The sequence below is a fragment of the Bos javanicus genome, chromosome 29 (genome assembly GCF_032452875.1).
Source record: "Bos javanicus breed banteng chromosome 29, ARS-OSU_banteng_1.0, whole genome shotgun sequence".
Taxonomy (NCBI): domain Eukaryota; kingdom Metazoa; phylum Chordata; class Mammalia; order Artiodactyla; family Bovidae; genus Bos; species Bos javanicus.
In genome coordinates, this window is record NC_083896.1 from 29,586,327 (window position 1) to 29,613,635 (window position 27,309).

Below are 27,309 nucleotides of genomic sequence, written 5' to 3' on the forward strand. Positions count from 1 at the left end.
TGACTGAATTGATAAATTGTGCCTTCAAATGGCAGCTCTGACTACACATGTAACCTTACCAAAGCATCTTAAATTCTGGTACTTCATAAGGTTGCAGTGAGAATAAAATGAGGTACTGTGTGTCAAGGGCTTAGAGCAACAATTGGCATGAGAAAATGCTCATTATATGCTGAATGCTAAAATTAAGCTTATAGTAAATTGTTACTATATCAAGAAGGATGGTGATGAAGGAGTCCCAGAGGGTGAACAGTATTCAGTGAACCGGGGCCTATTGTGGAAACAAGATTGCATTGAGAAGCAGTTATAGGATTAAACTAAATTAGGAGAGAGGATAAGACTAACTCTCCTTTGTTTTTGTTGTTTAGTCACTAAGTTGTGTCCTGCTCTTGTGACCCCATGGACTGTGGCCCACCAGGGCCCTCTGTCTATGGGACTTCCCAAACAAGAATACTGGATTGAGTTGCTACTTCCTTCTCCAGGGAATCTTCCCGACCCAGGGATCAAACCCTTGTCTCCTGCACTGGCAGGCAGATTCTTGATCACTGAACCACCAGGGAAGCCCCAAGTCTCCTTTATTCTCAAATATGTTTGCAAGAGGAGCCCTGTGAATACAGAGTTTGCAGAAAGTTCAGAAACAGAACTTGAAGAGGAGTACTTTGAATTGCTGCTGGATCAAACTGTTCAAATGTGGGAGCATGTCCTCTCTTGAGCTGGGGGGCAGCCAAGTGTGAGAAAGCCTCCGGGCCTGTGTTGCTCACTGCCTGTGGCTTCAAAGCAGTCAGTGCCTCAGGGTAGATGATGGCCAGTGTCCAACAGCCCTAGAATAGAAACTTGGTTTCATGGATAGTATCATAGAGAGTACATTTAGCTTATGGCCACCTATGGGAAAAAAAATTCAAAATATCTTTGCTTATATACTGCAGTTAGATAAACTATGGTGGAGGCCATGCAAACAGGAACATAGTTGGGAAATTTAGGACTCGAGAAGATTTCTGAGGCTTTTAACAGCAAAATATTACTGTATGACTCAGGGAACTCAAACCAGGGCCCTGTGACAACCTAGAGGGATGGGATGGGTTGGGAGGTTGGAGGGAGTCTCACAAGGGAGGGGACATATGTATACCTATGGCTGATCCATGTTGATGTATGGCAGAAACCAACACAATATTGTAATTATCCTTTAATTAAATAAATTAAAAAATAGTACTGTAGAAGCTTAGATTTCATAAGATATGAGGAGGTCCTAGAAAATTCTCACTGCTTACTATAGTTAATTAAAGAGGAAGAAGATAGAAGAAACACTATGTTGGTTGGTAGGAGAAGCTTGAAGGCTCTCAAGTTGACATTCTGAACCCAAACCCAGCCTAGTTGAGAGGCACTGAAGCCCAGCAACCCAAGTCCCTCACGCAGTGGTAGAGGCTTCTGAGGCTGGGAAAGGTGGTACCAGGCAAAGCTCTGTTGTATTTTATTTATTTATTTATTTTGGCCACGCAGCATGTGGGATCTTGGCTGTCAGACCAGGGATCTGACCCACACCCCTTAGAGTAGAAGCATTGAGTCTTAACCACTGGACTGCCAGGGAAGTCCAGTTTTATCTTTTATGTGATTTTTCACTTTTGCCTCCCGCAGGAACCAACCTGACCCCAATGCATCCTGGGTAAGCCTCTGTCCAGGAATAAAACAAGATTTGGTATAAAACAGAAGAAAGCTAAAATAATGCAGTAATATGCAGTGTGTGTGTGTGTGTGTGTGTGAGAGAGAGAGAGAGAGAACACGGTGTTGTGTCCAAGTCTTTGGGACCCAAGGACTGTAGCCTGCCAGGCTCCTCTGTTCATGGGATTTTCCAGACAAGAATACTGGAGTAGGTTGAGATTTTTTCCTCCAGGGGACCCAGGGATGGAAACTGCGTCTCCTGCATTAACAGGAGTGTTTTTTTTTTTTTTTCAAATTTCTTTTTTTTTTTAAATTTTATTTTATTTTTAAACTTTACATAATTGTATTAGTTTTGCCAAATATCAAAATGAATCCGCCACAGGTGTACATGTGTTCCCCATCCTGAACCCTCCTCCCTCCTCCCTCCCCATACCATCCCTCTGGGTCGTCCCAGTGCACCAGCCCCAAGCATCCAGTATCGTGCATCGAACCTGGACTGGCATCTTGTTTCATACATGATATTTTACATGTTTCAATGTCATTCTCCCAAATCTTCCCACCCTCTCCCTCTCCCATAGAGTCCATAAGACTGTTCTATACATCAGTGTCTCTTTTGCTGTCTCGTACACCTGGGAAGCCCTGTAATAGGCAGGGTTTTATATTTTTAAAACATATTTTGCAACAAGACAATAGCCTAGTAAGCCAGGGAATTACTCTGAGGAGTTTCCCAAATTCCTTTCCCTTTCGTTTATGGTGGAACCTGGGAGACACCCAGGGGATGATTCTCTTTACAGTGTAAAGGTATGCCCGGTCTCCCCAGTCCCCTGCATCAGCTTGACCCTAGGATAAGACAAAGGTGGGGGCAGGGGGAGGAGAGGGAGCAAAATATCAGAGTCTCACAGGCAGTGAAAAGAGGTAATTGATTTTGATTACAAGGGAATTTAGGTTGTTACTACACAATGATGGCATGAAGAACTTTTTTGAAAACCATAGGATATGCTGGAATATCTTTAGTACTCTCTTGTCCAGTAGTCTTGTTCAATAGTAACCTGTAATGATGCTATAAGGACAAAACCACCAAGAGTTCAGATCATACAGGATTGAAGGCTGGAATATGCCATCAGGTCAAGAGCCCTGTCCAGCTGAGACATGGGTGGAAGTGAGAGAAGGTGGAGCAGGCAGTGTGAATGCAGCTGTGACTGTCATCTTCGGCCTCATGTCCAGTTACAAAAGTGAGGACTGCATCAAAGATTTACACTGCTTGATCGTTTCAAGTCTCTCCCTTGACTCCCACTAGAAAAAGCCCTGAAAGTTGAACTTGAAAGTTGTTAGTCGCTTGGTTGTGTCCAACTCTTTTTGACCTCCATGGACTGTGGTCCACCAGGCTCCTCTGTCCAGGCAAGAATACTGGAGTGGGCAGCCATCCCTTCTCCAGAGGAGCTTCCTGACGCAGGGATTGAGCCTATGTCTCCTGCACAGATTGAACATGTGCATTGCAGGCAGATTTTTTTTTTTTTAACCACTGAGCCACCTGGAAGTCCAGAAAGAACCCTGGGTGGTAGCTATTTCCTAGATTTTGGTGAAAATATGGCTGAATTGCTATCATCTCCCAAGGTTGCAATGGGAAGTTTTTCATTCCCTGTGCTGGGAATGTAGTTTCCACTTAAATGAAAGAAAACGGGTACAGAGATCAATTCTCTATCCTTTTCCACTCTGCTCTCTGACCCACTGGAGATTTTTTTTTCCTCTTGTTTCCACAATTCTTTCTTTGACAACAATAGACAATCATGGTAACAGGTCTTTTGTTGTTGTTGTTTATATTTATTATATAAAATTTTCACCTAGGTCTTATTCTGTTCATTTGTTCAAGTTGGAAAATGGAAATAGGAATAATATCCCAAGATGTGGTAAACCAAAAGAAAAGTCTCTCCAAGATTAGAGCAATGTTATCTGGCTGCTGCTGCTACTGCTGCTAAGTCGCTTCAGTCGTGTCCGACTCTGTGCGACCCATAGACAGCAGCCCACCAGGCTCCCCTGTCCCTGGGATGCTCCAGGCAAGGACACTGGAGTGGGTTGCCATTTCCTTCTCCAATGCATGAAAGTGAAAAGTGAAAGTGAAGTCGCTCAGTCGTGTCCAACTCTAGCGACCCCATGGACTGCAGCCTCCCAGGCTCCTCCATCCATGGGATTTTCCAGGCAAAAGTACTGGAGTGGGTGCCATCGCTTTCTCTGTATCTGGCTGCAAGGAAGCCTAATAAGGGCAATTCACACGCCACACGCACTATCACTCAGAGGTACCAAAATGTAACATTTGTAACTCAACCTCATCTTGTTTTATTTTAGTACTTATAAAATTTTTTGCTCTGGCCACATCACATGGCTTGTGGGATCTTAGTTCCCCAACCAGGGATCAAATCTGTGTCCTCAGCAGTGAAAGTGCAGAGTCCTAACCATGGGACCACTGGGCAATTCCCTCATCTTGTTTTAGTGCTCTGTGCCCTATGATGGTAGAAAACACTTGGCCTTCTCAACCTAAAATTTTCAGGGGGAGTCAAGAAAGCAAGGGAGGTCAGGGGAAATGTTAGCAATAACATGGTCTCAACTGGAGACTGGCTTTAGTCAGATCCCACAGCAAAGCTCTGGCACAAGAACTGCCACAGACTTAGTCCCAACTTGATGGGAGGAGTTGGCCATTTGTTGGCTGAGGTGTTTGCTCTAGTTGGGAGCTTAGTATTCAGGTGAGGCAGCTCCCATTTGGCAGAGGGCTATTCTCCAGAGAAGGAAATAGCTGTGAGTTGTCATAGACCAACACTCAGTGCAGTTGAGTGACAGGTACACTGACCAGGAAAAAGGATTCCAGCAGGGCACCAAGGTCAAATAAAAGTCATTCATGTATAATGTCATATTCAGTGCTTTAATGCTGAGAGTACCAATGCTTGTTCTTGAAAGATTAAGGAAAGTTTTTAAAAATTAGAAACTTCTTGTTCAACAAAGCCAAGTTTTGTCTAAACATTGATTCACAAATATTTTTTAAAGTCTATTTTGAAACCCAATAGAAAACAATGATCTCTCTCTTTCTTTTTTTCTTTTTCCTAGATTATGTCTCCCAGCCCCATAATTCAACAGGTGAGAGAGCCTATATAAAGTCAGAAATAAAGATATGCTGTTTCCCCTAAATGTCCATCCACAGATGAATGGACAAAGAAGATGCAGTACATATGTACAATGGAATATTACTCAGCCATTAAAAGGAAGGAAAGAATGCCATTTGCAGCAACATAGATGCGCCTAGAGATTACCATACTAAGTGAAGTAAGTCAGACAGAAAAAGCAAGCACCGTATGATACCACTTGTACGTAGAATCTAAAATATGACACAGATGAACATATCTGTGAAACAGACTCACAGACATATGAAACAGGCTGTGATTAACAATGGGGGTGAGGTATAGGGGACGGAAGGGTTGGGAGTTTGGAGTCAGCAGATGCAAACTATTATATTTAGGACGGATAAACAACAAGGACCTACTATATAGCAAAGGGAACTATATTCAATATCCTGTGATAAACATATGGAAAAGAATATATGTATATGTCTAACTGAATCCCTTAGCTGTAATTTCTGCTATAGCAGAAATTAACACAACACTGTAAATCAAATATACTTCAATAAAAATTTTTAAAAATATGTGTTTCCTTAACTCAAAATATCCCTGTTCAATTGACTTTTCCAACCTGCCTGCCTATTTTTAAAAAGTTATGTACACGTCTCTCTTTATCCCAGCTTTGTATGGATAAAATCCCAAATGAGAATATCTCAGGAAGGATTATATTTTCAGACACAGGCAAAGGCAGAGACTACACCAGACTATTCAAGTAGAGGGGTGATCGGTTTATTGTAAGAATCTCATGTGGCATAATAAGGGAGAAAATTGATCATGGAAATCCAGGACCAAGAACTGCAGTATGCGTCATTCACAGGGAGAGAAATGCTGGGGTTACTTCATACCCGAGGAGGCTTTGCCACCTTGGCCACAGGTGTGCAGTTCCACCACCAATGCTGTGTGGTCTCTCTCTGCCTATCTGTTTTATTATATCAGGGAGGGAGGGATGGAAAAATGGAGAGAGGTGGAGGGAGGGGGAGGGGGAGGGAGGGGGAGGTGGGGAGGGGGAGGGGAGGAGGCAGGGAGGGGGCGGGGGAGGGATCTGCATCTCTTCCCACCACTGTTGTTGTTGTTCAGTCGCTCAGTCATGTCCCACTCTTTGCGACCCCAAGGTCTGCAGCACTCCAGGCTTCCCTGTCCATCTCCAACTCCTGGAACATGCTCAGATTCATTTCCATCGAGTCAGCGATGCCATCCAACCATCTCACCCTCTGTCGCCCCCTTCTCCTCTTGCCCTCAATCTTTCCCAGCATCAGGGTCTTTTCCAATGAGTGGCTATTTATATCAGGCGGTCAAGTATTGGAGCTTTAGCTTCAGCCCCTCCAGTGAATATTGAGGGTTGATTTCCTGTAGGGCTGACTGTCTTGATCTCCCACCACCAGTAGCTTTCGCTGTATCACTCCTTCTGCTTACTCATAACTGCATCTTACATACGGCTCTCTGTAACTAGAACACTACTGCATGGAGTCGCTATACGTTCCATTATCTTCACCTGCTTTATTATCAACATTTTTGTCTCACATTTTTATGAGAAGAAACAGATTAGCCATTCTGGCACAAGGTCTCCATTTCCAATTCAATCACTTGGTTCAACAAAGTGGTCAGAGAGGGTGATGGCAGCTCCACCCACAACAAACTGTTTCTTGAATCTTAATTTCCACAAACTGAAATGCCCCTAAAATAGTTCTTGAAGCCTCATTCCTATGTTTGTCCAGTTTTTTCTTGGCCTGAGATTCCCCCCAAGAGGTCTACAAGAGAAAGATGTGGCTCATGTTGCCAGCAGATTAGAAAAGTCGAGTTAGTCTTCTCTAATTGCCATAACCCAGGGACACAAGGAGAGTGCCAGGGCTAATCCAGAGAATCCTAGCCCAGAGCAGTGAGTATGAATGAGGATACAGTGTGGTTGCAGAATTCCCAGTACTGGTTTGGGATGATTTTGACACAAGTCTTTGCATTTCCATTCAGAATGGGATAAATAAAACAGACATTTATGTGACTAAAATAAGATTTGATACTACTACATTACCTAAAGTTGGTTTCTCAGGTGGCTCAGACTGTAAAGAATCTGCCTGCCAATGCAGGAGACCCAGGTTCGATCCTTGGGTTGAAAAGGTCCCCTGGAGAAGGGAATGGCAACCCAGTACTGTATTCTTGCCTGGAGAATTCCATGGACAGAGAAACCTGGTGAGCTACTGTCCATAGGGTCACAAAGAGGCGGACATGACTGAGTGACTAACACTTTGCTTTTCCATATAGGACATAATGAATAACCAACTGAAATCTCAACAATATCCATGGCAGTACCATCATAAAAAACCCAAAACCTTGTAAATAGGGATTTGCAAAAATTCTGTCTGGGGCTCCATCATTAATAATGACTCCTCTTTTAACTACCTGCTGATTTTCTCACTCCCTGCCACTGGTTAAAAGAGGAGAACAAAATATAGGTTTGGCAAAAAAACATAAAGGGGATAGTGAGTTGAAGAATAATCAAAACTCCAGAAGAGATGCAGAACTAGACACCTTCGGGGAGGTTGCAGTAGCTTTTATGTTTGCAACAGATGAGCTCTGTTCTCTTCTCAAAACTTAAGAAGTTGATGTCCTCACAGTTGGCCTTACACGACAGTTTTGAATAAAAGTACATACTCCGCCCTGAGGATGTGAAAGAAAGGAAATACAACCATAATGACTCTGTTTTCTCCTACCATATTCCTAGGAATCACCTTTCTTCAGACAGTCACTGACTTTTCTCTAGACCCTAGTGAGCTAAGACGGAATCTATTAATTACTGACCCAGAGAAGGGATTTTATTTTCTAACTTAGAGGGGGACATTCACCTCTCCTTCACTCAATACTGTCTTAAAGAAAAGTCCAGCTTTGCAGGACCATCCCATCCTTACCCATCGACTCACCCATGTGTCCTAATGATGAAAGGAGGCGACTGCCTCTAAGTGGGGGAGAGGCGGCTACTTCTCAGTTACTCTATGCCCACACTACCTTTTCTGGTAAGGACGTAGATGTTTTCAACAGCACATGTCTGTTTGTACTTCAGGGTGCAGGACCTCATGGCTTCATAGCATATCCCGAGATGATATTTTTTACATTTGTAACACATCGTTGAAGGCTCTGCCAGACACAGAAAGAGGTGCTTATAGGATGCGGTTTTATGGTGAAGGTTCTCCAGGTGGGGGGCTTCCCAACAGGAACTTACTACCGCCCAGTGCTCCCCAACTTTTCTTGGGACCCTGACTCCTTTGATAATCTTGTGAAAGCAAACTTGTACAGACAGGTTTAAATCAAACCCTGAATGTAATCTCAAGAAGTCAGAGTTCCCCTAAAAATTTATCTCTGGTCCCCAAGTAATGAGCCCCTTATCTAGCCTGATGATTTTGTTCAGTAATGGAGAAAAGGAAGCAAAGACAGGGATTTTAGCTCCCTAACTTCACAAAATGGACTAAATTGGTAAGATCAAACTCCTAGGATTTTACAGGAAGAATGGATTACAGCTTTCTCGAAAGAGGGAGGGAGAGGTACTCCTAAAGTGTCACCAATAACCTTTTTACCGAGGACTTTAGACTAGCCATGGTCGTACCTTTCATGTGTTCATAAAATTCACCTGTGAAAAGAGAAGTTTTTATCATAGCTGCATATGCATCTGCCAAAGCCCCAAGAGCCAATTCTGGAAGTTTCTCCTCCCCTAGCGCCTTCCTTTCTCTTAACCAGCAACCAGCCCTCCCTTTGCCTCCAGGACTCACCCTTACTCATGCAGACTACAATGACAATGTGCAGCAGAAACAGAACAGACATCCTGGGACTTTGGTCATGTGCAGTTGCCTGTGGAAGGCCCTGGTTGATCTCCATCCATGTTCTGTCCTTGGGCTATTCTTCTAAATCATATAATCATAAAATTAGTATCTCAGTGTTCCCAGAAAGAACCAAAGCACCAACTCCAGTCCAGTGCCCATAAACCATCTATTGTAAAATTCTCCTCTATAGCTAAGCCTTGTGCTCTGCAAGGGAAGACAAGTCTCTTTGCCACATTTTAACCTTTTAAGACAGGGTTTGGATACTTTCATACCTTTTAGCTCTTTTTGATAATCTCAGAATAATCAGATTTGTCTTTGTCTCACTTAGACTGAGGCGTGTGCTTCAGTCATATCCGACTCTTTGTCGCCCTGTGGACTGTAGCCCACCAGGCTCCTCTGCCCATTGGATTCTCCAGGCAAGAATACTGGAGTGGGTCGCCGTGCCCTCCTCCAGGGGATCTTCCTGACATAGGGATCGAACCCCACATCTCTTTTGTCTCCTGCATTGGCAGTCGGGTTCTTTACCACTAGTGCCACCTTGGGAAGCCCTAGACTGAGGCACCAGGAATTAAATCCAGGATTTCAAGTATGGTCTGAATGTGAGGGAAACACCAAAGTGTCCCTGCTGTGGTGTAGCAAAGGGAGGTTTCAGGAGAAGGAGAGATGTGCCTACTTTGACTTCAGGTGTTATTAATTGATGTCTTTTTAAAAAGTAAATATTTTCTACACACATACCAAATGGCTGCTGCTGCTGCTAAGTCACTTCAGTCGTGTCCGACTCTGTACGACCCCATAGACGGCAGCCCACCAGGCTCCCCGTCCCTGGGATTCTCCAGGCAAGAACACTGGAGTGGGTTGCCATTTCCTTCTCCGATTCGTGAAAGTGAAAAGTGAAAGTGAAGTTGCTTAGTCGTGTCCGACTCTTAACGACCCCATGGACTGCAGCCTACCAGGCTCCTCCATCCATGGGATTTTCCAGGCAAAAGTACTGGAGTGGGGTGCCATTGCCTTCTCCGAATGGCAGTATTATAAAAAGAGAAGATACCAAGCAAATCAGGCCACAAATCTGCAGCATCACGAAGGTTAGTGGCTAGTTAAGGTGAACACAAGTACATCAGCCACAGTTGACCTGGAGACCTAGATAAAGGACATTCAAATTTGACTGCATGACCAGGGAAGGTGTCCCTGAAGAAAGGATACTTGTGCAGGACTCTGAAAGCTGCTGCTGCTGCTAAGTCACTTCAGTCGTGTCCGACTCTGTGCGACCCCATAGACGGCAGCCCACCAGGCTCCCTTGTCCCTGGGATTCTCCAGGCAAGAACACTGGAGTGGGTTGCCATTTCCTCCTCCAAAGCATGAAAGTGAAAAGTGAAAGTGAAGTTGCTTAGTCATATCCGACTCTTAACGACCCCATGGACTGCAGCCTACCAGGCTCCTCCATCCATGGGATATTCCAGGCAAGAGTACTGGAGTGGGGTGCCATCTAGTGATGTGCTATTAATAGCTAGAATAAGTGAATAGGGTTGATGTTGTTGTTGTTCAGTCACTGGTCTTGTCCGACTCTTTATGACCCCATGAACTGCAGCACACCAGGCCTCCCTTCACTATCTCCCAGAATTTTCTCAAACTCATGTCCATTGAGTCAGTGATGCCATATACCCATCCCATCCTCTGTGGTCCCCTTCTCCTCCTGCCCTCAATCTTTCCCACCATCAGAGTCTTTTCCAATAAGTCAACTCTTTGCATCAAGTGGCCAAAGTATTGGAGCTTCAGCTTCAGCATCAGTCCTTCCAATGAATATTCAGGGTTGATTTCCTTTAGGATTGACTGATTTGATCTCCTTGCAGTCCAAGGGACTCTCAAGAGTCTTCTCCAGCACCACAATAGGGTGGTGAATAAGGACAGGCACCCAAAGGCACAGCAAATGTCAAAGTGCAGAGATATCAAGCAACCTGCCACATGGGGATGAGAGCTGGTCATGTGGTTCTAGAGACATGGGTGAGCAAGAAACTCAGAGAGATGCATCTTGCTGGAGGTGATGGCAGGTAAGTGGAGAGAGGGGCTGCAGGGGACGATGTTCAGTGCTTGCTACTGAGATTACTTAGTCCCATGCACATAAAGTGGGATTTCTTGCTCACTATTACAGTTGCAAGATGTCAATGAAAAGCATCATTTTTCCCAGGACTGGAAAAGACGTTAAAGTACCACTCTTCTGTACCGATACTGAATTCTAGAAAGGACATCTTCCTTTATCCCAGGCTCAAGTTTGGTACACATGTGGGTTCAGATCCTGGCTCTGCTGCTTGCCAGTATTGTGACTCTGGGTATGTTACCAACATTGAGAATGAATTTTCATCATAAGATTGGTGTTAGTAGTATATTCAAGTCTGTGTGGAGGCCTTGGAAACTATCAAACATAAATCCCTTGTGCAGGGCTTAAAACTTCAGGAGCTGCCGAGGTCCAGCCCCGGCTGATCCAGGGTATTCGAAGGAGAGATGGCCTAGGCGACTATTTATATATTAATTAGAGATATAAGAGTAATAGAATGAGGATAGCTCAGTAGGAAAATTCAGTGGAGAAAAGAGGCTGAGTAGCTTGGTTTACTCGGGAGACCAATAAAACTTCAAGACAAGAAGTTTGCACCACTTACATAAGCCGCAGGCGTCCTTCCGTTCTCCTGAAGGAGAGGAGACACTGAGGCCTCCCCGGTCGGATCTTAGAAGCCCAGGCATAATTAGTAAGCGTGGTGGGTTCCGCACTCCAGATGGAGACTCAGCTGGAAGTTAAAGGGAAGAATGACATGGGGAGACCAAGCTTTGGTGAGCAAGGCCCGTAGCTTTATTTTCAACAGGGGCTTATATACCCTAAGTTACACATAGAGGATAATAGGGGATGCAAAGTCAGCAGTTTTTGATCCTTATCAAAAACCAGGGTTTCTTTCCTGCAAATTTATCGTATACAAATGGTTTAGGTGATTTACATCATCTTCTGGCCAGAAGGCCTATTAACATTTTATGACTCTTGACAAGGACTTATCAACAAAGACTTATTTTCTCTAAGAGTAATTATTTTAAGGTTTGGCGCCATCTTCCGAAGATAAAATTGCATTCCTATAGGGCGGATGTGTAATGGGTTTACAACAAAGGAAAGAATTTATTACCTTAAGGGTCTAAAGTTACTAACACCAAGGCCACTACTTATTTTTTCTACATACAAACTATTAATTAATACATATTCAAGGATACAATTCAGGGGATGTGAAAACTTGGCAACAAACATTGGCTCATCAATGAAATCCCTTACTAGTCTTATTCTGACAGTTTCTAACTCTCTGAGAGGCTCTAAGCTATTTGAATATCTTAAGCTTCCCCGTGCCTCTCGAGGCTGGGAGACTGTAAACAATCGTATGCATAGCTGTAGGAGTCCGGGTAAATTTGTCAGGCGAGTTAGAGAGCCATCTGAGCGGTTTGGATTTAAACACTCCTAATTGCCCAGGAACTTTATTAATTGGACCTGTAAGTTAACTCTTTGACAGAGAGAGTGAGATGGTGGTAGGGAACAGCCCCCAGTAAAGTCAGAGGTGAGAGCACAAAGCAATAAAGTAGGCAGACTCTGGTTTTTGGGGGGTAGATGCTCGAGAATATCCGGGGGGACTCCTGAGGCTCGATCCCACCTTTTGCGTATGTTGAGCTTCCTTCCTCATGAACTTTGTCACGAGTGGAATGCCTCACCGGCTCCCGGCAAGGAGCATTCTGGGTCCTTTTGCTAGAGTAGGTGTCAGAAACTTCAGTCAAAGGAGCCACGTGTGGGAAAGGGCACCTGGCCAGGAAAGCTGGTGATGGAGTAGCTGTGGCTGTGGTTTTGGCATCCAAGGGTCAAGAGCTGTGAAGATGATAATTGGGAGCATCATGTCATATGTTGTTTCATCAAGGCTTCCCTTGGGCTTTGGGTGTTGGAAAAGATGGAAAGACTGACAGCTTCTTCTGGAATGAACTTTGGAGACACCATCAGTTTCAGAACAAACTGATTAATTTGCTTTGGGTGGGTTAGCAGCTGGGAACTAATTGAGTTCTGAGTCATTGAAGACTGCATGAGAACTGGGTCTGTTCTCACAGCTCGAGCTTGAGGTCACCCACGTGCTGATGATGCCCAGTTTTACATCTCTACCTCTGACCTCTATTTTGAGTTCCAGATTCACATCTACAAATATCCATTCTACTTTAGATACCACAGTACATTGTTTCCAAGAGAAAATTTGATGGGTGAGGGACGAGAAGTAAGACCAGAGAACCTAGTGCGTGGGTGGCATTGCAAAATTCTACAGTCCTAACTGGAAATAGGAAAGAGGTTCCAAACTCAGTGGGGCTTTCAGAAAATATCTGCCAGAGGGCACCTTGAAGGCAGTAGCATAGAAATTGGGCAAACCCTCTGTAGTTTAACCTAGAATTTCTTCTTCCTTTGCTTTAATTCTAGAGTCACTCTCTTTAAAGACAGAGAAGAGGAAACAGGTGGCACACAAAGGCCCAGAAGCTTGCCTTCTTGATAAGCCTTTGGAAACTCTTGAAAAGTGCTATCCCAGTTTCTCACATCTTCTTCTGAAAGATAGAAGATAGAAAACTGGATTCATAGACTTCACAAAGTTGACTTCGATTCTAGAATCAATTATTTTCAAAGGAACAGACTCATGTTAAAGGCCTATGGTTCTCTTCTTAGGCAGAGATGGACTCAACACTGTGCTCATTTAAAAGAAACATCATAAATTTCATGGCACTTGAGCTAAGGCTTGATTTCACCCAGTTGTTACCTGTCCTCTAAAAATGTCATACTTGAGACATTTTGAAGGACATACCGTTCCTACAGCTAAAGAACATGTCATTAAATGAGTTCACGATAGCAGATTCCTATTATCTCTAGCCAAAGTACCATATGTTCACTGATGGGTCAGTGAACTGTCAGAGACTGACAGTGCCTGAACCAGTCATGGTTTTCAGTGGTTTACCCATGGTGAACCTCACCTGAGTTAATTTTTGTAGAGACAGATCCCTAAAGCATCTGGGCCAAACTGGCCAGATACACAATATAAATTCTCAAAAGATCAAGCCATGTGATAATCCTAGAGACGATTTCACAGCCCTACAAAGTAAATGTCTCCTGGCCTTGGGAAACAGATTTCTGGTAAAATGAGAGAGTTCTGGGCTGAGCATCAGAAGTTCTAATTGGAAGGCCCAGCTTAGTCATGGATGATCCCATCTTTTCACTTCCTTCACTCTTCTTTTGCTCACCCATAAGACGTGCAGCTAGGTGAGCTTTTTTTTGATCTTATTTGTTGCCCTGCTCTCATACACGAAACTGTGCTTGGCCTATAAAAGTGCTCAATGAATATTAGTTGAATGTATGAACAAACCTCCAAGAGGCATTCAATCAAAATGGTTAAAGGTATGGCTTCTGGAACGAGAAGATCTTGCTCTGAATCCTGGCACTATAAGTCACTAGATATGTGATCTTGGGAAAGATACTGGACCTCACCAGGCCTTAGCTTCCTTCTCTGTGAAATTAGAATAAGAATAATAACTACATTAATAATAATTACTATGATGAATAGTATATATATATACAAAAAAAAAGTTAACTTCATGTAAATGCCAACATTTTTTAACTACTATCCTCTGTGATAGGCAGAGAAAGCAAGAAACTGCAGCGCCCAGAGATGACTGTGGGCCTGGTTCCCCTCAGGCATGAATAATCCCTGCCCTGTGATGAAGGGCAAGGTTTCCTCTTGTAGCCTACAGGCCTGTGTGTGCTGCCCCTGGCTTCTTTTCTTCCTGTGCGAGGGACTTCTCTGTCAAGATGGGCAGACACTTCTTGTTGCTTTTATTCCTCCTCGGCTGCCCCTTGGGTGAGTCAAGAGACTTGAGAAGCGGGCTCCAGAGCCAGGATCGAGGGGGCTCCCTGGGACACTCTGTATGTGTGGGTGGTGTCCAGGCTGGGCTGAGTCTTGACTACATTTATATGGGAGGGGAAGCCAGCCTTTAGAGTGCTCCCTGGGCCTCCGTGCCAACTTGTCTGACCTTTATAACATTCTACCATTCCCCACCAAGGGCTCAAGCCTCTATGGCTGCCCCTCTAGGGCTCCCCTACCAATTTGTCCCTACCATTCCCCATAATCAAAACTCTTAGCAAGATATCCTTCAGTACATTCTTCCCATATATAAATCTGTGCCCTATTTGCTGACGGAGCTGGTCAGTCTGCAGTGAATAATTTCATAGTTGGCTTTAGTGACATCAAGGGTTTTGATACCCTTACCAGGGATTTTTATATTCAAACAAGTGATTGTAGTAAAGAAAATACTGGATGCACTGGGATCAGACAGGTTAAAAAATAATTCAGTCACTGTCTTAAATTCTCTGGTTGCTCATCTGGGAAATGGGGAAATACTTAGTTACAAGGCTTTTGTGAGCATTAAATCAGATAATAAGGAAAGAGAACATGGCCCAAACGAGATGCTCAAGAAATGATACTTTCTCATATAGGTGTATTAAGGAGCATTTTTTAAAATTAAACTTTATTTCAATCAGTTCACCCCACAGTACCACATAAAGTGGCACTGACTATGGTATATGATTCAGGAGGCTTTCACATAGATTCAGTTTGAAGTTCAAAACAGATTATATCACCTAACCATATCTAAGTGATGAATATCAGAAATCCCATCAGAGTAATGGGTCAAACACTTTAAAGCATTCAGCCTTATTATCCCACTCTATCTACATTGCTGCCAAGTAAGCCAGGTTAGCATTAACAGAATCATCTTTAAGCCGGAAAATCCATGCCATAGAGGCTAAATCTTTGCTCAAAGTTACCAGGTTAAAGGGGCTTCCCTGGTGGCTCAGATGGTAAAGAATCCGCCTTCAGTTCAATCCCAGGGTTGGGAAGATCCCCTGGAAAAGGGAATGGCTACCCACTCCAGTTTTCTTGCCTGGAGAATTCCATGGACAGAGGAGACTGGAGAGCAGTCCATGGGGTCACGAAAGAGTAGACACTTCACTTTTACCAGGTTAAAAGGGCTAAATTGGGGGTCAGAATCCTTTTGCTCTCACAATGACATTTTTCCGGATGTGGAGTTGGTGAGAGCTCAAACTGCTCACTCCCTGATCCCAAACACTCGCAAGCCCACTCCCAGGTCTAGATAGGTCTGCTGCTAGGCTGCTGCTAAATTGCTTCAGTCGTGTCTGACTCTGTGTGACCCCATAGACGGCAGCCCACTAGGCTCCCCCGTCCCTGCGATTCTCCAGGCAGAAACACTGGAGTGGGTTGCCATTTCCTTCTCCAATGCATGAAAGTGAAAAGTGGAAACTGAAGTTGCTTAGTCATGTCCGACTCTTAGCGACCTCATGGACTGCAGCCCACCAGGCTCCTCCGTCCATGGGATTTTCCAGGCAAGAGTGCTGGAGTGGGGTGCCATTTCTTCTAAGTCTCTGCCTCCCCTGGCCTTACACCAGCTCTGTGCTCTCCAGCAGTGACACCACTGAGATGCATAACCTGCCACCTTCGTACACAGACAGATCACTGTAGAAGAGGCTTTGGAGTCTGTGTTGCTAAGAATTATGAGAGCTGCATGATCTTAAAGATCTTCCAGGGTAAGTTAGAGGGCCCGGGGAGGTGCTGTGAGATTCCTAGAAAATTCTTAGGAGAGCAAATATCTATCTCGGGCTAAGGTCAAAATTCAAGAGAGGAACCGAAGTGCCACATACCCCTGGGTACGGGACCCTGTGCATGCAGACTGAAGAGGACTTGGGGAAACGAGCTAGGAAGAAGAAACATGAGTACAGAGGGTTGAGGTTTTCCAGGGAACTTAGGCAAATAACTCCTGCAGGGGACCCGTGATGTCTTCCTCTCCCTGCCTGAGTCCCCTTGGGAAGTACAAGATGGGAAGCCAACCCCAGACCTACCCCTGATGCCCTATTAAATGTTTACAGACAGGACTAGTGCCACATGTGACTTGTCTTTAAAGAACTTAGATCGCTGGCTGATTTTTCTCTGATTCCTTCTTATTACAGGTGGCACCCTCCAGTTATCGTATCTGGTGTGTCAGAGATTCTGCAGAGATCTGACATACAGTTTCCAGGGTCGAATTTATGTTCACAAATGCTGCAACTACAATTATTGCAACTTCAAAACGCTAAAATACTTCTACTCCTGAGTTGTCCCTTTAAAATGTTACCAATACGTCTCTGCCTTCACAGTTGGCCTGCCCTGGCTTTTCTGCCCTGTCTGTTCTGGAGCGACCCCAGCCCTCTCTGTAACTCAGTGGTAGCCTTGCTATTGCCTAAGCTCGGTTTCTACCTCAGTCAGAGGATTACCACCCTGAACAACAGAATTCTCCCATTACAAGGACTGGCATTTCTGTACTTCGAGAAGCTTACCCTCAGAAGCACAGTAGAAAATTTTAAAATAAGACCATTCTAGATCCTGGTGGAGTATCTTAGCAAGTGGAGGTGGACTAGAAATTCTTCAGCTGAAAATTCACAAAAGTTTTTGTCTGAAACTCACATCATGATTGTAGTTAAGCAGAAATAGCAAAAAAGCAGATGCTGGACACTTGAGATTTTCCTCTGTGGACACATATTATTGTCTCCGGTGGGCAGTGTCCACCTCACACTCAGTCATGATTTTCTTGGCATTTGCGAAGTGTCTGTATGTACAATGTTAGTAGGGGGCAGCAAATAAAGGACTTCTTGCCTCTGTGGCATTCACAGCTCACATACAGCCACTTCTAGGCCTGGCAAGATGTGTGTTCAAGATATATGACGACTCTCATTTCTTCCTCTTCCTCTTCTAGTCTTTCTCAGTTCCTTTCCTCTTTTGCCACCGCTTCCACTCTGACTCACCAGTGACCCACACCATTGCTACACAAATTCTCCTTCCTCTGAATACCCAAGTCACTTTATAAGTACTTTTTTTCCCTCTTCCTCACAAAAAAGGAATCATTTCTGTTTGCCTAATTTGTTCTAGAATGTTATAAATCACAGCAAGAACACCTGTCTTACTCATCTCTAGTTGCCTTTAGCTGGCCAGTTAGACTTCACTGGGTTTAAAAGAGCTGCCAGTAAAGCTGATGGAATTGTTCTTGTCCATTTGTTTATCATGGCTTGTTGGTTTTTTACTTATTTTGTTGAGTGTACCGAGAATGGTAACCACTACTCCCTAGCAGACATGAACGTTCACTCCAGTGCCAACATACCATGTGTCTTCCTCAAAGAAATTATGAAAAGGACATTTCTGATTATGGGACCCTCCAGTATTCAAACACATTAACTTAAAACAACTTTTTTTTGATGGGATTCTTCCAAAGCTCATTACTTACTTCAATATTCAAAATTAAAACTATTATTATATCAAAGCCTTACAAAACAGGCCTGGAAGTTTAGAAGGGGTAATCTGGCCCAACACTTGGAAATATCTGAAGGCAGACATTTTCCTGGTTTTAACAATGTCAGGATTAATTATATAAGTTTTTTTGCTCTCAGATTTATCTATGCAATATTAAGTTTCCCTTCAATTGTGCATCTAACAGCTTTAGCTCCTACTGATTATTATTAGCGAGATCCTTCATTCATTATGAGATGAATAATAATCTTCTTTTTGTAATATTTATTTTTAACTGATTGATGATTGCTTTACAATATTAGTTTGATTTCTGTCACACATCAACATGAATTAACCATAGGTATGCATATGTCCCCTCCCTCTTGAATCTCCTTCCCACTTCTGGCAATTATCTTCTTAATTGAAGTATAATTCATGTATAATAAAATGCACATATTTTAAGTATAGAGTTTGATGTGATTTGATAAGCAGATAAACCTATATAACCACCATCCCAATTAAGACATAGAACATTTTCATCATTCCTGTAAGTTTCTTCAAATAACAATCTACTCCCAGAAGTATTATTCTAACTTCCATCACCATAGAACTAATTTCATCTGTTCTTGAACTTATTATAAAGACAATTATACAGAAAGTACTGTCTTGAGTCTAGTTTCTATCACCCACCATAATATTTTTAAGACTCCTGTGTTTTTCACTTATACCAAAGGTTTGTTCTTTTTCTCCCATTGTGTACATACACCGGGCTTCCCTGGTGGCTCAGACAGTAAAGAATCCACCTGCAATGTGGGAGACCTGGGTTCAGTCCCTGGGTTGGGACGATCTCCTGGAAGAGGGCATGGCAACTCACTCCAGTGTTCCTGCCTGGAGAATCCCCATGGACAGAGGAGCCTGGCAGGCTATAATCTAAGGAGTCGCAAAGAGTTGGACACAATTGAGCGACTAAGCACAGCATAGCACATACATATACTACAATTTACTAAGTCAATTCTCTTATGGATGGACATGAGTTGTTTTCAGCTTTGGGCTATGGTAAGGAAATCTGCTATGAACATTCTCAGATGAGCCGTTTTTAAAATTTGTATCACATAAGAATTTTGACAGTCATATACCCTCATCTCTCTTGGGTAGGTAATTAAAAGTAAAATGTATGAGTCACAGGGTAGACATATCCATAACTTAAAAAGAAACAACCAAAATAGTTTACCAAAGTGGTGATACTAATATAGAGTCCTACCAGTACTGTATGAGAGTTCCACTTACTCTGGGTAAGAAAATAATTCATTCATGTTTCCTGCTAATAGTTTCTTGGATTAAATTGACATTTTGTTTACCCATTTGGAATTTATCCTTGCAAGAAATTGATCCAAGTTACTATATTTCCATGTGACTAGCCAATTAACCCCACAATATTTATTTGAAAGTTTGTATTTTTCTCAACTAATTTGATATGCCTCTTTTCATTAGCACTTAACACTCTGGGTTCTCTACTCAGTTCAATTTTTCTACACATTACCTCTACCTCACAGTATACACAAAAAGCAAATTCAAACTTTTTGGATTGTAGGTCTAAAGTGAAAAGTAAAGCAATAAAACTTCCAGAAGAAAGCATAGCATGTATTAATAACTTTGGAATAGGCTAAAGGTTGCTTAAACATCACCTAAACAGCGAAACTATTTTTTAAGAATTGATAAGTTAGATTTCATTAAAATGCACAATGTTGGTTCATCAAAATGTATCATTAGGGAGATGTGAGAGTGAGAGTGTGAGATGTGAGAGTGAAAAGAAGTTAAAGACTTGGATAAGATATTTGCAATACTGATATCCTCTATAGAATTTGTATAAAGAACACAAAAAGTCTTATAGCTTTCCTAGTTAAAAAAAAATGCTAAGGGAATTCATCATGACTAGATCTGACTTGCAAGAAATACAGAAAGGAGTTAGTTAATACAAGGTGAAATAAAAATATGCTAATTAAAGACATGAAGACATATGGAAACATATAACACATTGGTACAGGTAAATATACAGTCAGAAAACTCTAATAGCATGGTTTGTTAACCACTGAACTATACTACAAAGATCAAAGGAAAAAGCATTAAAATAATTTAGCTACTATCATTTGTTAATGAATGTGTGTGTGTGTGTGTGTGTGTGTGTGTGCTCAGTTGTGTCTGACTCTTTGCAACCACCTGGAGTGAGTCCATGCAATTTTCCAGACAAGAATACTGGAGTGGGTTGCCATTTCCTACTCCAGGGGATCTTCCCAACCCAGGGATCGAACCCAAGTCTCTTGTGTCTCCTGCATTGGCAGGCAGATTCTTTACCACTGTGCCACCTGGGAAGCAAAATATAAAAAGAGGAAAATAATGACTTCAAAATATAAAAGGACGAAGTAAAAGGGTGAAACTTTCATTGATACTCAAAATTAAGTTGTTATCAACTTGAACTAGGTTGCTTTACCTATGAGATGTCTTACGTAAGACTCCTGGTGGAGGGGAAGTTGGAAGAACGGAGTCAAAATGTACAACCTTCCAGTTACAAGATGAATAGCTACTAGGGATGTAATGTAATAAGGGTGAAAGAGCTGGCTTAAAACTAAATATTAAAAAGAACTAAGATTATGGCATCCGGCCCCATTACTTCATGGCAAATACGGGGGGAAAGGTGGAAGAAGTGAAAGACTTCCTCTTCTTGGGCTCTAAAATCACCGTGAACGGTGACTGCAGCCATGAAATCAGAAGACGTTTGCCTTTTGGCAGGAAAACTATGACAAACCTAGACAGTGTGTTGAAAAGCAGAAACATTACTCTGCTGACAAAGGTCTGTATAGTCAAGGCTATGGTCTTCCCAGTGGTCACGTACAGATGTGAGAGCTGGACTGTAAAGAAGGCGGAGGGCCGAAGAATTGATGCCTTCTAACTGCGGTGCTGGAGAAGACTTCCTGAGAATCCCTTGGACAGCAAGGAGATCAAACCAGTCAATCTTAAGAGAAATCAATCCTGAATACTCGTTGGAAGGACTGATGCTGAAGCTGAAACTCCAGTATTTTGGTCACCTGATTCGAACAGCTGACTCATTGGAAAAGTCCCTGATGCTGGGAAAGATTGAGGGCAGGAGGAAAAGAGGGCATTAGAGAATGATGAGATGGCTGGATGGCATCATCGATGCAATGGACATGAACTTGAGCAAACTTCCAGAGATGGTGAGGGACAGAGAGGCCTGGCATGCTGCAGTTCATGGGGTCACAAAGAGTTGGACACGACTGGGCAACTGAACAACAACAACTCTATATCTTCATGCTATCCCTTCACTGTTTATTGTACAGTTTCTTTTACAATTTTCTTTCTTTTGTAATCTATGCACTGGTTTTAGATTCTTTCTTCTTTTTCATTTAGAGGAAACATTTCTTTTAAGGGAAGTTTAGTATTGCTGAATTCTTTTAGGTTTTGCTTATCTGAGAAACAGCTTCTCTCTCATTCTCTCTTAAATAATAATCTTTCTGGGTAGAGCGTGCTAGGTTGCACATTCTCCTCCGTTTGTACTTTGAATATATTATGCTGTTCCTTTCTGACCTGCATAGATTCTGCAATTGGGTGATGCCTTGTAAGGATTCCCCTGTATATAACTCTTTCTCTTGTTGTCTTTAGGATTCTCTCTTCCACTTTTGCCCGTTTCATTATGACATGTCTTGCTATGGGTCTGTTTGCATTCATTTTGCTTTGGGACCCTCTGGACTTCAGGTGATACAGTAATAAAGAATCTGCCTGCCAATGCAGGAGATGCAGCTCCTATCATCAGGTCAGGAAGATCCACTGGAGCAGGAAATGGCAACCCATTTCAGCATTCTTGCCTGGGAAATTCCTGAACAGAGGGGGAGCCTGGCAGGCTATCATCCAGGGGGTTGCAAAGAGCCACACAGATCGAGCATGCATGCACATGCTTCCTGTACCTGGATATATTTCCTTCTTTGGGTTTGGAAAGGTTTCAGCCATAATGTTCTGAAGTACATTTTTTACTCCTTTTTCTCTCTCTTCTTCTGAAAAGCCTATAATGCATGTGGATGTTGGCACCTTGTATATTATCCCATCGATCTCATATGTTGCTTCATTTTTTTTTCATTAGTTTTTCTGTTGTTCTGATTGGGTGATTTCCACTATTCTGTCTTTCATATCACCACATTCATGTGTTCTTCTCTGTCATTTATTCAGCTATTGATTGTTTCTAAATGTTTTTTTTTTAATCTCAGAAATGGCATTATCTATTTCTGATTGTGTCTTTGTAGTTTATAGTTTTTTTGTTAAAACTATCTGTGTTTATATCACTACTCTTTCTTAATTCAGTTAGCATTTTTATTGCTAACATTTAAAAAAATATTTATTTTATACCAGAGGAGAGTTGATTACCAATGTTGGGTTAGTTTCTGGTGTACAGCAGAGTGATTCAGTTACACATGTGTATGTACCTATTATTTTTCAAATTCTTTTCCCATTTAGATTGTCACAGAGTATTGAGGAATGTATTCCCTGTGCTATACAGTAGGTCTTTGTTGGTTATCTGTTCTAAATATAGTGGTGTGTATATGTCAGTCCCAAACTCCCAATGTGTCCCTTTCTTCCCACCCTTTCCCCTTGGTAACCATAAGTTTGTTCATTAAGACTGTGAGTCTGTTTCTATTTTGTAAATAAGTTTGCTTGTATCTTTTTTTTTTTAGATTTCACATATAAGTGATACATATGGTATTTGTCTTTCTCTGACTTATTTCATTTAGTATAACAATCTTCAGGTTCATATATGTTGCTATAAATGGCATTATATCATTCTTTCTAATGGCTGAGTAACATTCCATTGAATATACGTACCACATCTTTATCCATTCATCTGTCAATAGACATTTAGGCTGCTTTCATGTCTTAGCTATTGTAAATAGCTCTACAATAAACACTGGGGTGCATGTACCTTTTGAGCCATGCAGGAGTGGGATTGCAGGGTCACATGGTCGTGCTTCCCTGGAGGGTCAGAGGTTAAAGCATCTGCCTGCAATGCGGGAGACCTGGGTTTGATCCCTGGGTTGGGAAGATCCCCTGGAGAAGGAAATGGCAACCCACTTCAGTATTCTTGCCTGGAGAATCCCATGGACAGAAAAGCCTGGTGGGCTACAGTCCATGGGGTCGCAAAGAGTCGGACATGACTGAGCGACTTCACTTTCACTTTCATGGTCCCTCTATTTTAGTTTTTTAAGGAATCTCCGTACTGTTCTCCAAGTACCAACTTACATTCCCACCAAAAGTGTAGGAGTGTTCCCTTTTCTCCACGCCCTCTCCAGCATTTATTGTTTGTAGAGTTACTGATGAAGGCCATTCCTGCTGGTGTGAGGTGATACCTCATTGTAGTCTTGATTTGCATTTCTCTAGTAATTAGTGATGCTGAACATCTTTTCATGTGCCTCTTGGCCATCTGTATAACTTCTTTGGAGAAATGTCTATTTAGCTCTTCTGCCCATTTCTGAGATTGGGTTGTTTGTTTTTTTGATATTGAGAGTAGAAACTGTAAATTTTGAAAATTAATCCCCTGTCAGCCACATGATTTGCAAATATTTTCTCCCATTCTGTAGATTGTCTTTTCATTTTGCTTATGGTTTCCTTTGCTGTGAAAAACTTTTGAGTTCAATTAGGTCCCATTTGTTTATTTTTTAAAATTTCTATTACTGTAGGAGATGGACTGAAAAATATATTGCTGAGATTTATGTCAAAGAGTGGTCTGCCAACATTTTCCTCTAACAGTTTTATAGTATATTTAAGTCTTTAATTCATTTTGAGTTTATTTTTGTGTATGATATTGAAGAATGTTCTAAAATTTTTTATTTTTTACATGTAGCTGTTCAATTTTCCCAGCACTATTTTTTATACTTTAATTAAAAAAAACTTTTTATTTTGTACTGGGTGTAGCCAAGTGTTCAAACTGTAGTGCTGGAGGAGACTCTTGAGGGTCCCTTGGACTGCAAGGAGATCAACCAGTCAGTCCTAAGAGAAATCAACCCTGAATATTCATTGCAAGGATTGATGCTGAAGCTGAAGCTCCAATACTTTAGCTACCTGATGCGAAGAGTTGACTCACTGGAAAAGACCCTGATGCTGGTCAAGATTGAAGGCAGTAGGAGAAGGGGATGAACAAGGATGAGATGGTTGGATGGCATCACCTACTCAATGGACATGAGTCTGAGCAAACTCTGGGAGATAGTGAAGGACAGGGAAGCCTGGCATGCTGCAGTCCGTGGGGTCACAAAGAGTGGGACACGACTTAGGGAGTGAACAACAGCAAACAATAGCCAATTAGGAAACAATGTTGTGATAGTTTTAGGTGAACAGTAAGGGGACTCAGCCACAGATATACACGTATCCATTCTCCCCAAAACTCTCCTCCCATCCAGGTTACCACACAACACTGAGCAGAGTTCCAAGTGCTATACAGTAGGTCCTTGCTGGTTATCCATTTCAAACTAGCAGTGTGTACATGTCAATCCCAAACTCCCTAACTATCCTTTCCCCCCATCCTTCCCACCAGCAACCCTAAGTTCATTCTCTAAGTCTGCCAGCAGCATTTAAAAAAATTTTTTTTTTTTTATTGGAGTACAGTTAGTTTACAATGCTCTGTTAGTTTCAGGTATACAGCAAAGTAAATCAGTTATACATATATTCACTTTTTAAGATTCTTTTCTTATATCAGTCATTACAGAGGGTTGGGCTCAAGCTGGCTGTGTTCCCTTTAAGTATGTGTTTTTTCTTCTCCTTGTAGGGCTTTTGGCCCAAAGGAGGGGCTGTGCTGCAGTAAACGAGGCTTGTGTGCTGTGTTGCCTGTGTAGGCATCCACAGCTCTGCCTGGACACAGCCCAAGGTCACCCTTTTTTCTGTTTTGGTCATCCCAGACCCAGGGCAAAGTTGTGGCTTGGAGTGAAAGGGGCCAGAGCATTCACTAGGCTGGAACCAGGGAAAGGGGTATTATGGTTGTGGGAATTGAAGTGACTGCGCTGCTGTCAGAGGTGTGAGCTGTTTTCCTGATGCTGTTTGAATAAGTACCAACCATGGCCAGTAGCCCCACATGGACCACACCCCAGGCTCCTAGGGTGCCTCTGTATCCCTTGATTGAATCTTTCCCCAGCCTGGCAGTTCTAGATCTTGTGTCTGCCCTAGATCCTGTGCTCACCTGTGGCACGGAGCAAGCAGGACCAGTGGATTCACCCAACTCAGATTGGTATGCATGGCCAGGTGGCAGCCACTAAGGCAAACCTCTCTCAACACTGTCTGTCAGCAAGCCAGCACCTGCACACTCCCTGGGAGTGGAGTCTAGGCTTCTCCAGCCTTTCTCTCTGTCCTAATGTTCTCCCACCAGCCAAGGGGGCTGGTTTGTTTCTATGCAGGAGTTCTGGGACTGGAACACCCAGTCTGCCTCAATCTGCTCACTCCCCACGGACAGAGTCCTCTCGTGTGGTCTTTATTTCCCTCCTAGACCCTTCCTGGGGCACAGGTCCCAACTCAATGCTGTTTTCCCCCCATCCTACTCAGTTACACGGAAATCTTTCTTGCAGCCTTGGTTGTATAAGGGATCTTCTTCCAGTTTCCGGCTGGTTTTTCATGAGAATTGTCTCACGTGTAGATGTATTTTTGATGTGTTTATGGGACAAGGTGAAATCCAAGTTCTTACTCTGCCATTGCAATCCCCCTCCAAAATATTCTTTATTTTGAAGGAACTTTATCTAACAGTAATGTGACTGTAATTTTACCCTTCTTATGCTTAGTGTTTGCAGGTACCTCTTTTCCTTCCCTTTTACTTTTTTCTTTAAAAAATTATTTATTTTTTACAGTAGGTCCTTGTTGGTTATCTATTTATTTATTTAGGTGTAAATTATTTTGTATTTTATTTTATTTTTTAAAGAAAATGTGTACATATGTATATAATGGAATATTACTTGGCCATACAAGAGAATGAAATAATGCCATTTGCAGCAACATGGATGGGTCTAGAGAGTATCATACTAACTAAAGCAAATCAGACAGAGTTGGACAAATACTATATGATGTCACTTACATGTGAACTCTACAATATTGTATTGGTTTTGCCATACATCAACCTGAATCCGCCACGGGTGTATATGTGTTCCCAATCCTGAACCTCCCCTCCCACCTCCCTTCCCATACCATCCCTCTGAGTCATCCCAGTGCACCAGCCCCAAGCTTCCTGTATCATGCATTGAACCTGTACTGACCATTCGTTTCTTATATGATATTATACATGTTTCAATGCCATTCTCCCAAATCATCCCCCCCTCCCTCTCCCACAGAGTCCAAAAGACTGTTCTATACATCTGTGTCTCTTTTGCTGTCTCGTACACAGGGTTATTGTTACCATCTTTCTAAATTCCATATATATGAGTTAGTATACCGTATTGGTGTTTTTCTTTCTGGCTTACTTCACTCTGTATAATTGGCTCCAGTTTCATCCACCTCATTAGAACTGATTCAAATGTATTCTTTTTAATGGCTGAGTAATACTCCATTGTGTATATGTACCACAGCTTTCTTATCCATTCCTCTGCTGATGGACATCTAGGTTGCTTCCATGTCCTGGCTATTATAAATAGTGCTGTGACGAACATTGGGGTACACGTGTCTCTTTCAATTCTGGTTCCTTGGTGTGTGTGCCCAGCAGTGGGATTGCTGGATCGTATGGCAGTTCTATTTCCAGTTTTTTAAGGAATCTCCACACTGTTCTCCCTAGTGGCTGTACTAGTTTGCATTCCCACCAACAGTGTAAGAGGGTTCCCTTGTCTCTACACCCTCTCCAGCATTTATTGCTTGTGGACTTTTGGATTGCAGCCATCCTGACTGGTGTGAAATGGTACCTCATTGTGGTTTTGATTTGCATTTCTCTGATAATGAGTGATGTTGAGCATCTTTTCATGTGTTTGTTAGCCATCTGTATGTCTTCTTTGGAGAAATGTCTATTTAGTTCTTTGGCCCATTTTTTGATTGGGTCATTTATTTTTCGGGAATCGAGCTGTAGGAGTTCCTTGTATATTTTTGAGATTAGTTGTTTGTCAGTTGCTTCATTTGCTTTTATTTTCTCCCATCCCGAAGGCTGTCTTTTCACCTTGCTTATAGCTTCCTTTGTTGTGCAGAAGCTTTTAATTTTAATTAGATCCATTTGTTTATTTTTGCTTTTATTTCCAATATTCTGGGAGGTGGGTCATACAGGATCCTGCTGTGATTTATGTTGGAGAGTGTTTTGCCTATGTT

The 27,309-nt window shown here is 42.4% G+C and overlaps 2 protein-coding genes across 3 annotated transcripts; one reads left to right on the forward strand and one right to left on the reverse strand.

Moving 5' to 3' along the window:
• Positions 1–7,260: 7,260 nt before the first annotated feature.
• On the reverse strand, positions 7,261–8,792 carry PATE2 (prostate and testis expressed 2). Its single transcript, XM_061407761.1, has 4 exons — positions 8,573–8,792; positions 8,410–8,433; positions 7,815–7,943; positions 7,261–7,469 (listed from the first exon to the last, which is right to left on the reverse strand). The coding sequence occupies exons 1-4, from the start codon at positions 8,676–8,678 to the stop codon at positions 7,333–7,335; spliced, it is 396 nt and encodes a 131-aa protein (XP_061263745.1). The 5' UTR covers positions 8,679–8,792; the 3' UTR covers positions 7,261–7,332.
• Positions 8,793–14,436: 5,644 nt separating this feature from the next.
• On the forward strand, positions 14,437–16,919 carry PATE3 (prostate and testis expressed 3). 2 transcript variants are annotated; one of them, XM_061406354.1, is made up of 3 exons: positions 14,437–14,520; positions 16,140–16,262; positions 16,683–16,919. In XM_061406354.1, the coding sequence occupies exons 1-3, from the start codon at positions 14,472–14,474 to the stop codon at positions 16,823–16,825; spliced, it is 315 nt and encodes a 104-aa protein (XP_061262338.1). In that variant the 5' UTR covers positions 14,437–14,471; the 3' UTR covers positions 16,826–16,919. The 2 variants fall into 2 exon arrangements, with proteins under 2 accessions (XP_061262338.1, XP_061262340.1); XM_061406356.1 differs by having other exon boundaries at positions 16,143–16,262.
• Positions 16,920–27,309: the final 10,390 nt, after the last annotated feature.